At 46.7% G+C, this 17643-nt stretch overlaps 1 protein-coding gene across 4 annotated transcripts in view; it reads left to right on the top strand.

Moving 5' to 3' along the window:
- The window catches only part of RGS3 (regulator of G protein signaling 3), a 134940-nt gene that overhangs the window by 4573 nt on the left and 112724 nt on the right, over positions 1–17643 (top strand). For 2 of the 4 annotated variants that reach the window (XM_055271380.2, XM_055271385.2), the window contains exons 2-5: positions 11194–11244; positions 14779–14837; positions 15859–15953; positions 17343–17411. In XM_055271380.2, coding sequence (XP_055127355.1) covers positions 11194–11244; positions 14779–14837; positions 15859–15953; positions 17343–17411 — 274 coding nt within the window. Of the gene's footprint in view, positions 1–11193; positions 11245–14778; positions 14838–15858; positions 15954–17342; positions 17412–17643 lie in introns of those variants that run through there. The other 2 variants (XM_055271382.2, XM_055271383.2) reach the window with 2 other exon arrangements.

Genomic DNA, 17643 nt, shown 5'->3' with positions numbered 1-17643 from the left:
GTAAGAGTTCAGCTTCATTCTTTTGTGTGGCTGTCCAGTTGTCCCGGTACCATTTGTGGAAAATACCATTATTTCTCTATTGGATGATCTTGGTACCTTTATTGAAAATCAATTGCCCATAGACCCACGGCTTATTTCTGGGCTCTCAATTCTATTCCATTGATCTATCTGTCTATTATCATTCCAGTATCATACTGTCTTGATTACTGTTGCTTTGTAGTACATTTTGAAATCAGGTTGTGTAAATCCTCCAATTTTGTTCTTCTCTTTCGAGATCATTTTGGCTGTCCTGGGTCCCTTGAATTTCCATATGAATTTTAGGCATAATATTTTATATAGAAAATAAAAAAACCCAAGTTCACAAAAATGTTGGATAGTTTTAAAATATCATCTTGAAGGGATACCAACTTACTAGTTTGACTGATGAAGCAAATTATTAACTTACCTGGGGTCTCTGAACCAAATTTTAACTTGCTTGGGATCTCTAGTCACCTGGATATGGTGAGTGGTCAGGAGAGAGAACAGGTTGCCTTTTCTGCAGGGTATCTGGGTCTGGAGATGATGGGCAAGCTGGACATGTTCTGAAGTCTGCAGGTGGCTGTGGACATTGGCACCTCTCTTTAGAAATGCCAGCCCCCTATGAACCTACAAAATGAAAGCTGTCAGGAGCAGCTCTAAACGCAGGCTCTAGAGGACTGCCTAGAGTCCCTGATTTGCCAGAGGGAAGTCGGGAAGATGTGGTTCTGGACGCAGAGTAGACTTAGGAGTGTCATTGATTTGCTCGGCATTTTTTTTTTTTTTTCCTCATGTTTGTTGTGTTGGTACAATGTTAGCTGGGGCCTGTTTCACTCCTTTCTCTGCCACTCTTTAGAAGCCATGGAGATAAATAATTCATTTTCTGTAGTGAGAGTGAAGCTTGGGAACAGATGTCAGCCAGCTGTGTGGTGTGTTGGGCAGTGCATGGTCAGGCCCTGAGCTGGAGGCCTTCAATGTGTCCCTGCCAGCTGTCCCTGGCTGGCACGTGTTTCCAGTCCTGCTTCTCTGAGCCTGGGAGATTCCCTGGCGTGGCTGGGGAAAACTATCCAACTGTTTCTCAGGAGCTCATCATTTGCTGGTCATACTCCTCAGCATTTATTGGCTTTTCTGTCATTCAGAGTCCATCTGCTCGGAAGCTTTCAGAAATTCCTTAAAGTTTCTGTCCTCTTTTCCAATTCTGCTTTGTATGTTCTTTTTAAACATTTAAAAAATTTTGAAATATTATACAGACAGACAGAAAAGTGTCGCCGCCCAATAATGTGCAATCCAGTGACTTATCACGAAGAAAATACCTTTGCAACTTTCACCAGAGTCAAAAATTGAACATTTCTAGTATTTAGAAGACTCACGTTGATAATGTAGTTTTTTTCTTTATCATTTACTTCAAAATATTTTCTAATTTTCATTGTCATTTCTTTTTCACTCCTTGGGTTAGTTAGAAGTATATTTCTAAATTTCAAAATATTGGAGATTTTCTGGTAATATTTTTATATTTACTTTGCATTTTAGTCAGAGAACATATTCTCCATCCTTTCGATTCCTTGAAATTCATCAAGATTTACTTGAAGGCTCAGCATAGAGTTAGTTTTTTTTTGTTTTGTTGTTGTTGTTGTTGTTGTTGTTGTTGTTTTGAGACTGAGTCTCACTCTGTCACCAGGCTGGAGTGCGGTGGCGCAATGTAAACTCACTGCAGCCTCCCCTTCCTGGGTTCAAGTGATTCTCCTGGCTCAGTCTCCCATGTAGCTGGGATTACAGGTGCCCACCACCATGCCTGGCTAATTTTTGTATTTTTAGTAGAGATGGGGTTTTACCATGTTGGCCACACTGGTCTCGAACTCCTGACCTCAGGTGATCTGCCTGCCTTGGCCTCCCAAAGAGAGTCAATTTTTATAAATGTTCTTTGTGTACTTGAAAATGATTCTGTGGCAGTTGGGTACAGTGTTCTTTGTGTGTGTCAAGTTTAGGTCAAGTTTGCTCTTTATATTGTTCAAATATTCTGTATCCTTGTTGATTTTTCCTGTTTTCTCTGTCAGTTACTAAGAGAGGTGTATTAGAATTCCCACTGTGATTGTAAATTTGTCTATTTCCCATTGCAGTTCTGTCAGTTTTTCCTTTACATATGTTGAAGCTATATTAACAACATACAGATTTAGAATTATTATCTTTCTGGTGAGCTGAAATTTCTATTATGAAGTCTATTATTGTTATGAAGTCTTCTTTATTTCTAGTAGGGATAAAGTCTACTTTTCCTGATATTAACATAGCTACCCATGCTTCTTTCAGTTAATATTTGCCTGACATATCTTTTTCCATCCTTTTTCTTTCAACCTTTTTGGATCCACACTGTAGGTGTGCTGTGTCTGTTACAAAGAACAGGCACATGGCTGGGAGTGGTGAGTGGCCCATTCTTATAATCCCAGCACTTTGGGAGGCCGAGGCAGGAGGATCGCTTGAGCCCAGAAGTTCGAGACCAGCCTAGGCAACATAGTGAGAGCTCATCTCTACAAAAAATAAAAAAATTAGCTGGGCATGATGATGTGCACCTGTGGTCCTAGCTACTTGGGAGGCTGAGGCAGGAGGATCACTTGAGCCTAGGAGGTCAAGACTACAGTGAGCTGTGATTATGACACTGTACCCTAGCCTGGGTGACAGAGTGAGACCCTGACTCAAAACAAACAAACAACAAACAAACAGTACAGGCACAGAGTTGTTGTTATTATTAATTTTCTTCTCAGTGCAGACCTAGGATGATATTTTCCTTCAAAAAATCTTTGTTCGTTTGTCAGGTGCTTAGGGTCACTGGGATAGTCTTAATTCAGTGTTAGGACTGAGAGTGCTTGAAGTTGAGCTGTAGTCCCTGGAGTAGCTGTGTCTGATTACAGTTCACACTATTCCTATGGAGCAACCCTTCAGGGTCCCTACGCAAAAGGTGGTGCTCAGAAGAACCCTGCTTGTCGGTGGGCCCTGGTCCCTAGTTCCTATTCCTCTAGCCCTGAGAAGCAGGCAGAAACTCACTCAGCCTCTTGATCTCTCGATCAGCCCTCTGGAATTTGAAAACACCCCAGGAGAAAATTAGCCCAGAAAAACACTGGGCTTCCTTCTACAGTCCTCCATCCCGCTAGATCCTGCCTGGTAGCTCCTCTCTCTCTTGTTTATCTAAGAAGATGCTTTAACATATTTTGTTTAGCATTTCTAGTTTTCCTCAGTGGATCTGTCATCCCAGAAATGGAAGTCCCCTACATATGTTTTCTAAGCTTTTTGAATTGGTTTTTGTTTTTTTTTCCTCCCTTTCTGCCTCTCTCCCTCCTTTTCTCCTCCCTCCCTGCTTCTTCTGTCCCTTCCTCCCCTGCCCCCTCTTTCCATCCCTCCTTCCTTTCTCCCTGCCTGCCTACCTGCACTTGTCCGAGCAGGCATTACTGGGGCTGGAGGGTCCCTTTCCAAGATGGCTCATTCACATGGCTCTCGGCAGGAGGCCTCAGTTCCTTGCTCCCTGTAATTAGGAGGCTTCTGTTTCTTATCGCATGGAGCTCTTCTTAGGATTGCTTGAGCTTCCTTATTATGTGGCAACTGGCTTCCCTCTAGGCAAGTGATACAAAAATGAAAGCAAGAAAGAACTCCCATAAAAAGATGAGTAACCCAGCTCAAAAATGGGTAAAGGATTTGAATAGACATTTTTTTCCAAAGAAAGATGGCTAACAGCACATGAAAAAGTACTCAATGTCATTAGTTATCAGGGAAATGCAAATCAAAACCACAACGAGATACTATCATACTAGAATGACTATAATAAAGAAAAAGACAATAATAGACATTGAAAAAGTTGAGGGGAAATTGGAACCCTTGTACACTGCTGGCCGGAATGTCAAATGGTGCAACCACTGTGGAAAAGTTTGGCAATTCCTCAGAACAGTTAAATGTAGAGTTACCATTTGACCCAGCAATTCCACTCTTAGGTATAAATCCAAGAGGAATGAAAACACATGCTCACACAAACATATGGACACACACACATGTTCAAAACGGCATTATTCATAATAGCCAAAAAGTCGAAATAACCTGAAATATCCATCACCAAATGAGTGGATAAACAAAATGTGGTATATCCATACAATGGAATATTATTTGGCCACAAAAGGAATAAAATACTGATACGTGCTACAATATGGGTGAACCTTGAAAACATTATGCTAAGTGAAAGAAGTCAATCACAAAAGACCATGTGTTGTGTGATTCTATTTACATAAGTATCCAGAATAGGCAAGTCCTTAGAGACAGAAAGCAGATTAGTGGTTGACAGGGGCTGAAGGGAGAAGGGAATAGGCTGTGACTGCGAAAGAGTATGGGATTTCTTTTAGGGGAGGATGAAAATGTTCTAAAATTAGATAGAGGTGATTGATTACAGAATCCTGTGAATATACTAAAAGAAAATTACATGCTTTAAATTGGTGAATTGTGGCCGGGCGCGGTGGCTCAATCCCAGCACTTTGGGAGGCCGAGGGGGGTGGATCATCTAAGGTCAGGAGTTCGAGAGCAGCCTGGCCAACATGGTGAAACTCTGTCTGTACTAAAAATACAAAAAATTAGCCAGGTGTGGGTGGTGCATGCCTGTAATCCTAGCTACTCAGGAGGCTGAGACAGGAGAATAACTTGAACCTGGGAGGCAGAGGTTGCAGTGAGCTGAGATCATGTCATTGCACTCCAGCCTGGGTGACAGAGTGAGACTCCATCTCAATAATAAAATCGATGAAACATATGATATGTTAATTATATCCCAATACAGCTGTTAAAAAAAGAAGGAACTAATAATACCTTTAATATCCTAATGTTGAAAGTCATCCATTGTCATTTCTACCACATTCTGTTTGTTAGAAGCAAGTCACTAAGTCCAGCCCATGTCTGAAGGGAGGAACTAGGCTTCACCTCTTGAAAGGAAGAGTATCAAAGACTTTGTGGACAAATTTTAAACCCATCATAGGTATAGAGAGGCTAACAATGGGGGCCCTGGACTGCCAAAATGCAAACCCTAGCTCTGCCGCTTACTGGCTGTGTGATTTGGACAACCTGTTTTAGCTTTTTTTTTTTTTTTTTTGAGTTAGGGTCTCACTCTGTTTCCCTGGCTGGAGTGCAGTGGTGTGATCATGGCTCATTACAGCCTCAACCTCCTGGGCTCCAGTGATCCTCCCACCTCAGCCTCCTGAGTAGCTGGGACTATAGGTGCACACCACCACGTCTGGCTAATTTTAAAAAAACGTTTTTGGAGACACAGAGTCTTGCTGTGTTGCCCAGGCTGATCTCAAACTCCTGGCCTCAAGTGATCATCCTGCCTCAGCCTCCCAAAGTGTTGGGATTACAGGTGTGAGCCACCATACCCAGCCAACCTGTTTACCTCTTAATAATCTTCAGCTTCTTTGCCTGTAAATTGGGATAAAAGTAGTAACCATTTCACGGAGTTATCGTGAGGAGTAAAAGAAATAAGCTTATAGTAAAGTGCTGAGTACCTAGTAAACATCTAAGAAACATTGACTTTCTTCTCTCCATGTGTGTGCCTAGCCTGGTAGTTCACTATGGCCCTGAACTCTGGGGTGAGATGTGTGTGAATCCTGTAGGATGTTTGGGTCTGAGCCCCCACAGGACTGCTAGTGGTGTTATGGTCCAGCCAAGATTAGATGCTGACTGCAGTAGATTCAGGAGTTTTATTTTACCAGCTTGCCCAGGATAGACCTAGAATCCCTTGTGAGTGATCCATGGGAATCTAAATTATCAAGAGACCTGAGTGCTAATTTATTAGTTTATGTTGAAAAATAGAATTTCTGAGTAGACTAGAAGACTTATGCTGGCCAGAGCAATCTCTTTCTGTAAGGAAAAAGAGCTTCTGAAACTACATTAATATCAGCTTTCACAGGAAGCAGAGAGGCCAGGGGATTGAACTGACCCATCACAATTTTTATCCCAGCGCTATGTGTCCTATGTCCTCACCTTCGCAAACCAGGGCCACTTTTTTGAATGGAACTCAAGGTTCTCCTTCTTTTAACACAGTAGCCATGGGAAATTCTCCTGGGTTATGTCCGTAGAGCTGTGTGGCTGCCTGTTTCCCAGCGCCACTACAGCCTACCATTTCTCCCTTAGATCAAGCAGGCAGTGAAATTGGTAAACACATGCTTAACCCTTTCTGAGCCTGGATCAGGGCTGGGTGTGGATGAGGCAGCTGAAGACCACAGAGAGAGGGCGTGCCTGGCATCTGGCTGGGCTCCCTCCCTCCTGCGAGGAAGACTTGAGTACAGACGTGTCCTCATAAATGGAGGGGAAATTTGTGGATGTTAGTGGCTGACTAGGCTCCATGTAGACCCAACTGCCTTCGTATGTTTGTCTGGATATCATCACCCTTCCTGTAGCTTTTAACATGTGACAGTTCTTAAATGGGCAGCGGCTTCTGGGGTGAATTGGATTTTAGGATGCCTGCTGCTTCATGCTAGCCAGGCAAGTCCATCATAGATGTATTCTCTGCACATCTCAGGGTGGCATGGGCTCCCGCTGGGACACATTCCGGCTGATCCCTGAGTCTAGCAAAGGTGTGCAGTCCCCATCTACTTCCTTTATTTTCTGAGTATGTCTCTTTCTAACTGTGGCCAGTAGGTTAGAGTTCATCTGTGGTTCTCTACTGAGTATTGTCTGCCAGATTGAATTTCTTTAGCTGGTGTCCACATCCATTTAAAAGTGCCCAGTAAGTCTGAGCCCTTCAAGTCCTGTGCTCTGCAGAATTTGGGTTTGTTGCCTTTTCCAGGCTTTCTGAAGCTCACTCCCATCCAGTATTTTTCCTGCCATATGAGGCCCTGTCTATTCTCCCTTTGGCTCTGGGCCCTGGTACACACTTGCAGCCTCTCTGGGCATCCATCACTACCACCTTTTGCACATAGTGTTGGTGCCCACTGCAGTCTCATGGGAACAGGGGACATGCCCTGTCCAAGGGCCCTGCCCAACCTTGATGAGGATGACTTCAAGCCCTTTAGCCTGAATGCTCCCCGAGTCTAGGGAGGAATGGGGAGTGTTGAAAAAACCAGAGGTGTAGGGGCAGGAATATTATTGAGAAAAGTTTTAGGTTTTTGTTTTTTGAGACAGGGTCTGGCTCTATCACCCAGGCTGGAGTGCAGTCATGCAATCATAGCTCACTACAGCTTCGACCTCCTGGGCTCAAGCAGTCCTCCTGCCTCAACCTCCCAAGTATCTGAGACTACAGGCATGCATCACGGTGCCCAGCTATTTTTTTAATTAATTTTTTGTAGAGAAGGGCTCTTGCTATATTGTCCAGATTGGTCTCAAACCCCTGGGCTCAAGCGATCCTCCCACCTCAGCCTCCCAAAGTGCTGGGATTACAGGCATGAGCCACCACACCCCACAAAGACAAGTTTTCAAAGTAACAAGCAAATTTCAGAACAATACATAGGGTATGTATCTGTGGAGGGAGGTGGTGGGGGATGGGTGTTCTGAAAGGATGCCAAATTAGCTGGTGCCTAGGTGAGCTGAAGACTCCAGGGATTCAGCCTGACTTTGCCGTCACCTGGAGGTTTCTTTCTCTAGATTGGAGACATTTCTAGGAGGCTGCCCTCTCTTTTTTTTCGTTTTCTTTTTTTTTCCTTTGAGACAGGTCTCACGCTGTTCCCCAAGGTCCAGGCTGGAGTGCAGTGGTGTGATCATGGTTCACTGCAGGCTCAACCTCCTGGATTCAAGTGGTCCTCCCACCTCAGCTTCCCAAGCAGCTGGGACTATAGGATGTGCCACTATGCCCAGCTAACCTGTTGGTTTCTTGAGAAAAGCTATGGCACCTGGTGCTGTCCCTAATGGTTCTCTCTACCTCTGAATCTGAAGGTTGTGTTGGCAAACGCAGCGGGCACAGTAGAGGCGATGCATGCTAGAGGGCTGTGGGTGTTTCAGAAGACTGTGCACAGGAAAGAGTGCTGGAGTAGGGGTAGAGTTCTAATCTCCAGCCCTGGATTCTCTGGGCCCAGAGAAAATCACCTACCATCTCAGGCATGACTATTCTGGCTACAAAATGAGGAGACTGGACAAGATGACTTCAGGGGCCTATGTGTCAGACATTTGGTGGAGTAGCCTGATGGGGGGAAGGAGGGGACAGGCATGGCCGAGGGAAGGATCTTGTGAACTGGGGCAGGTGTGTCCTGGCCTGGGGAGCCTGGAGTCTGGTCTGCTGGGTTTGGTTTCTCTGCTGTAACAGGGTACAAGGCACCCTGGCCTTCCTGAGAAGCCCCTGGCTGGCAGGGCCTGGAACGGGAGCGGTGTGGTGTGGTGCAGACTCGTCTCAATCCTGAGTCAGCCTTTTCCCCTGGCCCTTTGTCAGCCTCCAGCTTCCCACTTGGCCTTGCCTAAGTCCTTGTCCTAACCACTGGGCTGTGAGCCCTGTGAGGGCAGGCACCTGCCCAGCCTCGTGCAGATGCCCAGCAAATATTTGCTAAATGGAATTAGTGATCATTTGTGTCTGGATATTTCTTGACCCTGACTTCTGGGCAAAGGGCCACTGTTAGTTAGGTGGTAGGTATTGTGGAGCACTGGGGTTCCTGTGGCTTTCGCATCCAAGCATGTTTGTGCCAGAGCTGGCTTTGCACAGGTAGTAGTTTCAGAAAAAATGTTTCATGTTAAACATAGGTGTCTTTGAGTTGGTGAAATTCAACCCAAGACTGCTGGCTTCGTTTGCCTGTTTCCAAACCTCTCTCTCTCCCACCCCACACTAGATCGGGCACAGTTTTCATAGGTTTCTCAGCTGTAGGGAGCCACAGTGAAGTAATTGCTCAGACTTTGAGATAATGATACCGTCAGTTCTCCCGGCGCCTTTCATCCAAGGAGTCTTCCTCACCCGCCAGCGTTATCTGATCACAGCTTGGAGAGTGCCATAACCCCTGTTATTAGCTCCATCTCACATCCATGGCCACTGTGGTCCTGAAAGAAGAGGGCAGTTAGGGCTGGAACTGAAACAGGATTCCTGGGCTTCTGAGATCTGGATCCTGGACAGGAGAGCAGCAGATATTTCTGATCGGTGAAGGGCTAGACCAGGGTTTGCGGGAGCCTGAATTGCTTGGGACTGAAGCTTGAACACCAGAAGTATGAGGGTCAAGTGATGTCTAGGTCACAGTGATTGGTGGACTTATGCAGAGATAAGAGACATGAAGGGTTCTCCAAACATGTTCTCTAACCAGCAACAAAGCAGAGCCCCAGCTGCCAACCTAGTTTCATGAGGCATGTCCAGAGGTGGCCAGATGGGATGATGAGGGATGTCTCACTGTGCTGTGAGGGATTGTGGAAGGACTTTGGAGTTCAGGTCTAGAAGAAAGAGCCCAGAGAATGCAGAACTAGATCCAGGCAATGAAAGTTACTGGCTTAATATAAGATGCAGCATTGAACAATCAGAGCTCTTTCAAAAGGGAAAGGGCTCCCTCCGCAGGAAGCAAGCTCCCCATCGCTACAGGTGACTGGACAGACGGAGGGCACTGCTAGCCAGGGTCGTCACAGATGGAGACATGCGTGGGCTTTCTGGTAGATGTGCCCTGCCCTGCTCTCTGATGTCTCCAGTGCCTGTCCATGGGGTGGACTGAGTTCAGCAGCTTTTTGAGGTCCCAGGGAAAGTCTACTGGACTGAGAGAAACATTTTCGATGTCACCGACGAAGAGGAGTGTGACCTCTCTCTCTTCTCTGTCTTGGCTGGAGGCCATTGAGTGTCTGTGAGGATGACCTGAAGTTTTGTCCTGTTTTTTCTTTTTTTAAAAATTTTAAACAAAAATGGGAAAAGCCAGGGGATAAACCTCACCCAGCCATTCACTCTTGCCCTGCCTTCCAGCCCCGTCCTTCTGTTCTCTTTGCATGTCCCCTCCCTCCCTGTTCTCTTCCCTTCCTCCCTGCTCTTTCTCTTCCTCCCCTCCTTTCTCCTGCCTCTTTCTTTCTTCCTTTGTTTCCTCTTTCCTTTCTTTTTAATTATAGAAGTGCTATAGTTCATGGATATATTCGAATTATTAAAACAACGGTTGTGATAGATTGAAATTCCTCTTGACTACCCTCCTCCAATTCCTAGTCTGTTCTCTAGAAGGGATCACTGTTTTTAATTTGGCATCCTTTCAGAACCCCCCTCCCCCACCAGATACATACCCTATGTATTGTTCTGAAATTTGCTTGTTCCTTTAAAAACTCATCTTTGTGGGGCGTGGTGGCTCACACCTGTAATCCCAGAACTTTGGGAGGCTGAGGTGGGAGGATCACTTGAGCCCAGGAGTTTGAGACCAAGCTGGACAACACACAGCAAGACCCCTTCTCTACAAAAAATTAATTAAAAAATACCTGGGCACCGTGGCGTGTGCCTGTAGTCTCAGCTGATTGGGAGGTTGAGGCAGGAGGATTGCTTGAGTGCAGGAGGGTGAAGCTGTAGTGAGCTATGATTGCACGACTGCACTACAGCCTGGATGATAGAGGCAGACCCTGTCTCAAAAACAAAACAAAACAAAAACCTAAAACTTTTCTCAATAATATTCCCCTGCCAGGTCGTATGGAGCTCCTCCATTCTCTATAACAGCTCATACTATTCCATGTACAGCTATAGATGGTTTACTTCACTATTTCTATATTGATGAACATTTCAGGTATTTCCAGTTTTTCCTTAAACAATGCTGTAGTGCCAGCCTTTGTGTGCACGTGTGTGTGTTTGTCTACAATAGTGACCTGGAATGAAGACTTTTAGGTGGAAGAATATGCACATTTAAATTTCAGTAGATCTTGGCAGAAATTACCCTCCATTTACACTCCCTCCAACAGAGAATGACAGTACTTGTTTTCCTACACCTTTACCAACATTTGACAATGGCCCAGCAGTGAGAGCTCCCAGCATTCACCTGGCTGCCCGTACAGTAGTGAGCTCCCCATCACCAGAGGGGCACAAGCAAGGCTAGAAAACCACTGCTGGAGGCATTCGAAAGGGACTCCCGATGTGGTGAGGGGGGCTGAACCCTGTGGCTTCTGAGGTCCCTGCCAGCCAGAGACTGTATGAGTCTTTGAATATCTTCACATGAACAAAAGAGCATTCCTGTCACCTTCCCTCCAGTTTTTTTCCACTATACCCACCAGAGAGCTGAGGCAAGGTTGTTTCTGTTGCTGTTTCCATAGGTCAGCTGAGGCTGTCCATTGATGCCCAGGACCGGGTTCTGCTGCTTCACAGTGAGTACGGCTTTGTGCAGGCTCACCAAGGAAGGGGCGGGCCACTCAGCTTCCTCCCTGGAGCTGGGGTCGGGGGATGGTGGCACCATGGGCCAAGGCTTCTTTTCTCATCCTTGTGTAGTGTCCTGCCATGTGTCCATTGATAAAAGCCAGTATTAACCTGGGGCTCTTTCTACAGAGCAGCCCTGGTCCTGCCTTGGATGTGTCTGGAGTCCACATGGTAGACCTTTCTCATTGACAGGCTACAGCTGCCCCTGGGTACCTCAACTTCCTTCTCGGCCCCATCAGAGCAGGGCTACAGAATAGTTTTCCTATCTTCCTTCTCTTCTTTATTCCATCCTTTCTTCTTTTCTCTATTTTTCTCATTCATTCATTTATTCATTGGTTGACAGGCAGCATAGTATCATGGTTAAGATCATAGTCTTTGGAGCCAGACCACTATAATTTGAACCCTGGCTCTGAAACTTGCTGAGTGGCCTTGAACAAGCTCAGTTTTCTCATCTGTCAAGTAGTGGTGGTAATACTATGTATCTTACAGGTTGCTACAAAGATTAAGTGAGTTACTATTAGCAAAATGCTTAGAACAGTGCCGAACTTGTAGTCAATCCTGTATAAGTTTTTGTTAGATAAAATAGAAAACTGGCCAGGCACGGTGACTCATGCCTGTAAACCCAGCACTTTGGGAGGCCGAGGTGGGCAGATCACGAGGTCAGGAGTTCGAGACCAGCCTGGCCAACATAGTGAAACCCCGTCTTTACTAAAAATACAAAATAATTAGCTGGGCATGGTGGCAGATGCCTGTAATCCCAGCTACTTGGGAGGCTGAGGTAGGAGAATTGCTAGAATCCGGGAGGTGGAGGTTGCAGTGAGCCGAGATCATGCCATTGCACTCCAGCCCAGGTGACAGTACGAGACTCCATCTCAAAAAAAAAAAAAAAGAAAAGAAAAGAAAAGAAAACCATACATTCCAAAAATAGTGATTGAGCATTAGCTCTGTGCTAGGGGCTGGGAACACCAAGGAGAAGCACTCACCCCTGTCTAGATGGTGTTGATGGGATGCCAGGGAAGACTTGGCAGAGGGGGTGATGCCCACATGGTATCCTGAAGGAGGAATGGGCCTGAGCCAGGCAGAGAGGAGCAGGGAGGGTGTGGCTAGCACTTCATACACAGGGCTAGCAAGTGCAAAGGCCTGGGGGTCAGAGAGAGCAGGATGCATTTGAAGAGCTGTCTAGCATGGCTGGAGCACAGCACAGGAAGAGTTCATACTCCACCTGTTTGTCTGTCCATGTGTCCATCCTTCCATCCAGTGCATGAATAGTTACATGAGTTGCTCTCATGGCCCCCACTGCCAGGACTCTTCTGTTTAGCCCAGAAGGCCCCGTCTATCTCTCCAGCCTCCCTGGTTCTTGCTGCTGAAGGTACCCTCCACCTCCAGCTCTATCCAGTTACATGCACTCCCTTGAATGCATCTTGCTTGCTCCTGCCTCTGTGCCTTTGCACCTGCTATTCACTGTGCCTGGAATAACCTTTTTTTGGAACCCCTTTTGAAAAATGACTCTCCCCCTGCTCTGATTTTGTAAGAAATATGCCTGCCTTCATCATCATTAAGACTCAGGAAGGAAGGCTCATTTTGCCTTATTATTTCCCCCTCCAGGAATCATCCCCCCGACCCACCTGTCTGGGCTGGATTTATTGCTTTCTCCTTTGTGTCTTTGTCACAGCCCTGACTACACTGTGCCACCTGTGTCTGGCCTCTCTGCCAGACTGAGAAGGCAATGAGGGCAGGGACTGGGTCTGGTTCATTGCCACTGCTGGCTAGAGAGACCCAGGAGGTCACCAGGCCTGGGTCCTGCCCTCAAGAACCACGCCCTTGAGGGAAGGGATGCACACAGGAACAGTAACCAGGATACTGGGCAGAGTAGACTAGTAGGCGCCTGGGTCCTCTGGTCCTGGCCATGGGGGACCCAACGTGAAGTTCCCAAGGAGCAGCAGAGGGGTGTTCTCTGCCTTCCGGGGCCTGACTCCAGCTGTGCAAACAGTTTTTGCAAAATGCTTCTTGGCCTCCACCACTCCATTTGTCCTGCACAGTTTGCTTTGGCTTCACCCCAGTCTCAGGCCCTTCATGCCTTCCCGCCAGTCCCCACTCCTTCCATTGGCTTCCCAGACCTTGCACCTCAGACTACTGGGAGCACTGTCTGAGCTGAACCCTAGGGCTCAATGAAAACCAGATGTAAGGCTTGGTGCGTTGGCTCACGCCTGTAATCCCAGCACTTTGGGAGGCCGAGGCGAGTGGATCACCTGAGGTCGGGAGTTCGAGACCAGCCTGACTAACATGGAGAAACCCTCTCTCTACTAAAAATACAAAATTAGCCAGGTGTGGTGGCGCATGCCTGTAATCCCTGCTACTTGGCAGGCTGAGGCAGGAGAATCACTTGAACCCAGGAGGTGGAGGTTGCAGTGAGCCGAGATCATGCCATTGCACTCCAGCCTAGGCAACAAGAGCGAAACTCCATCTCAAAACAAAAAACAAACAAAAAAAACCAGACGTAAAAGAAAATAGAACTGAGGCTCAGGTTCTATCAGGCCTATTGTCTTCTTTCTATAGACCTCAGGCAAATGGTGCTGCCTACTCTCGTGACCACACCTGCACCCACCCCACACCTCTCCCCTAGCCTTTATTTAGTATTATTTTTCTTTAGCAAACATTTTTTGAGCAATTACTTATTTGCCAGGCACTCCTCTGAGCACTTCAGACACATTTCCTCATTTAATTGGCACAACAACCATGTGAAGTGCATGTTATTATCACTAAACCATTAAAAATGGCAAATTCTGTCCCATGCAAAGCAACTCACTCTAGCTTATATGGTGAGTAAGCGGTGCAGCTGGAATTCATGCCTGGGTCCATCCACCCCTGAGGCCCCAGCTTGTGACTCCTGTGCTGTGCTGTCTGCCAGCCACAGCATGGCTCACGGCACACCATGAGTGCCACAGCATGGCTCACGGCACACCATGAGTGCCACAGCATGGCTCATGGCACATGGTGAGTGGCCTCTTCATTCCTAGAAGGCAGTCTTATGTGGTAGAGCACTGGGCCGGGAGTCAAGAGACATGGGTTCCAAATCCAACAGTCATTCCCATTGTTCTGTGATTGTGGGCAAGTTTCTTACTATCTTGGGCCCCCCTCGAAGCCTCATTTTTGCCATTACATGAAGGGTTGGATTCTATAAACTGTAGTTCTCTTCCAGCTGTAAGATTCAGGGAATTGAGTGTACCCCGTAATGCATTGGTGAGGGTGCTGCCAGAGCGTGGGAGATGGTGGGAATGGCCTAGACCGGAGCAGGTTCATAGCCAATGGTGGTTATGCAGATTAAGGGCCTAGTAGTAGGGGCCATAGCCCTGCTACTCACAGGTACGCTTTTCTTTTCAGGTCTCTTTATTCGTGTGGGTGGATATGTCTATGTGTGTCTCTCTTTCTCGCTGTGTGTGTGTATGTTTCCATTCATCCATCCCAATGTCTGAATTCTCTTTTAGTTATAGAAGGTAAAGGCCTGATCAGCAAACAGCCTGGTGCCTGTGATCCATATGTGAAGGTATGTGGTGGCGCTGGAGGTGGGGAGTGGGATATTGAGGGGCCATGTTACTGGGCTCAGTCCCAAGGTCCCAGCACACCTGTGGGGCTGGTGACCTTTGAGGAGGCAGTTGCCATCTCACTCATCTTCTCAATAGGCATTTATTGGGCCCGGTGCTGGGACAGACCCATGCCCTTAGCTTGGCTGGGTCCCTGGGGCTTCCTGCAACAGCCAAAATCTTAAGGGCGATCTTGGTCATCTATATAGGTGGGCACAGTGAGTATGTGGATGGCTGAAATCCACAGGCAATCCTAAGATCTCTTGTGAAAAGCACCGTTTTCACCCACTTTCCCCCCAAACTAGGGGCAGGATGGCCAGAATTGGGCAGTAGAGTGGAGGGTGTCTCTGAGGGCTGGATGATCCTTCTGGGTTGGGCTTTTGCTGTAAAGACAGGGTCCTTGTAGGGGTGGGGCTCTATTTTCAGTGAGAGCCAAAGGCCAGGAGCTTCCTAAAGTGTGGCAGCTGGGGTTCCAGGAGCTGGCCCTCAGCATTCTTCCTGAAGCCTTCAGGCTGATCAGAGGTCCCTGCTGGCAAGGACTTTATCAGGAGCAGGGCTAGAACAGCCCTGGGTTGAGAACATGGATTTGGGGCCTTAGCAGGAGGCTGACCTGGAGCCTTTGTGAAGGGAGCACTCAGCAGCTGCTGGGACCTTAGAAGAGAGGAGGCCTTTCACTTCTGGGGAAACCACTCTGCTTGGGGGAAGAGCAGAGATGATAAAGTTGTACTCCAGCTCTAGCTGGGCCGTGGCTGCCTTTTTGGTACCACCCACCATGAGGCCCTGTCCTGGCATCTGCCTCCAATGTCTCTTGCCCTGGGCTCCTTGTTCTCTTGCAGCATCTGACAGGGGACTCTATTCTGTCCTCTGCAGAGGCTGACTTGAAGGACCCTGGGAAGCCTTTAACTTGGAGATGCGCAGAGTCAGTTGCTGGGCTTAGGTGGGCCATGAGATCCGCTAATCATGCTTCCTTTTTTCCAATTCAAGATTTCTTTGATCCCTGAAGATAATAGACTACGCCACCAGAAGACGCAGACCATTCCAGACTGCAGAGACCCGGCTTTCCATGAGCACTTCTTCTTGTAAGAGTCTGGTGCAGCTGGGCCCTAGAAAGGAGAGGGAAGGAGTGTTTATCTGGGAGCAGCTCTGTTTGCCAAATCTAGAACTAGATCTATGCAAAAAAAAAAAAAAAAAAAAAAAAAAAAAAAACCGAAACAAAAAAAAAAAAACAGTGCCTTCTAAAGGATGTCTTTGTTTTCTCACTCACTTGTGTCCTTGCATCCCTGGCACCGGGCCCAGCAGCGAGGTCCACAGTGATAAGGTATCACTTGGCTAGCTCTCATGACTAAAATGCCCAGCCTGGGGCTGGCAGCCCATAAAAAGTGTAGGCAATTTCCCACCATGCCTTGGGCCAAGCTTTCTCCTTTAGCCGAAGGAATTTTCCAAGCTGAAGGATGTTTTGCCTCCCTGCCCCCCTTTTTACTTCAACTTTCTAACCTCTCCGAGCCTTGGCTTCCTTATTTGTAAAATGGGGCTAATAATAGTAGCAACCTCAGAGAGCTGTGGGGTATAAATGGGACAGTATAACATAACACAGGGTACCAGCTATTACTGTTATTATTTCTTTCCCCAATCTCTGAACTCTGGGGCCAATGGGAAGGTAATGGACATTTTGTATTTTCCTATTAGTGAAAATTAATAATAATATTTTGTTTTTTTTCTTACTACATAAAGTAATTTTGGTTATGATAGGAAAATAGAAAATATAGATGATTAAAAAGAAGAAAATAGAAAACACCTATAGCCCTCCTACTTACAGATATGCCCTACTGTATTTCTTTTCAGACCTTTTAATTTGTGTGGGTGTGTATGTTTGCATGTGGGTGTGTATGTTTGCATGTGTGTGTGTATATGTCTGTGTGTGTATGTTTACAAAAATGGAATTTTTTTTTTGAGATGGAGTCTTGCTCTGTCACCCAGGCTGGAGTGCAGTGGCACAATCTCGGCTCACTGTAAGCTCCACCTCCCAGGTTCACGCCATTCTCCTGCCTCAGCCTCTGGAGTAGCTGGGACTACAGGCGCCCGCTGCCACGCCTGGCTAATTTTTTTGTATTTTTAGTAGAGACGGGGTTTCACCGTGTTAGCTAGGATGGTCTTGATCTCCTGACCTCATGATCCGCCCACCTTGGCCTCCCAAAGTGCTGGGATTACAGGCATGAGCAACTGTGCCCGGCCCGAAAATGGAATTGTTTTATAATAGCATGTTGTAACCTCCTTTTTGTCCTTAACAACATAGTATAAACTGTTTTATGCATGGAGGTAGTCATCTCTTACTTTATTTGTAATATAGTTTATTTAACCAGCTGTTGACGTTACTTACACATTTTTGGAATTATGACTGACTCTATGAGTCATCTATGGCCTGGAGCTCAGCCCTTATTAACACTCCGATGGTCTGATTGACTTCGCAGTCCTGTCCAAGAGGAGGATGATCAGAAGCGTCTCTTGGTTACTGTGTGGAACAGGGCCAGCCAGTCCAGGTGAGGAGAGCTGCTGAGCTGGAGGGGGACTCTGCTCTGGGCTAGTGGGTGACAGCCAGGTGGCCAGCATACAGCAGGGGTTAGATTAGTGCTTTCTGGATAAATGAGTGGTAGTGGCAATACTAAATTGCAGAGGCTGCCCCTCCTTGAGTCCCCATCATTCCAGGTGTTACCAAGGACTGTGTTATCAATGAGCATTTGCTGAGCACTCGGTATCAAACAAGGCACTGTG

Source organism: Symphalangus syndactylus, chromosome 3 (assembly GCF_028878055.3).
Source record: "Symphalangus syndactylus isolate Jambi chromosome 3, NHGRI_mSymSyn1-v2.1_pri, whole genome shotgun sequence".
In the NCBI taxonomy this organism is placed as follows: Eukaryota; Metazoa; Chordata; class Mammalia; order Primates; family Hylobatidae; genus Symphalangus; species Symphalangus syndactylus.
The sequence above is the reverse complement of the archived record's forward strand: the minus strand, read 5'-3'. Positions and strand labels throughout refer to the sequence as shown.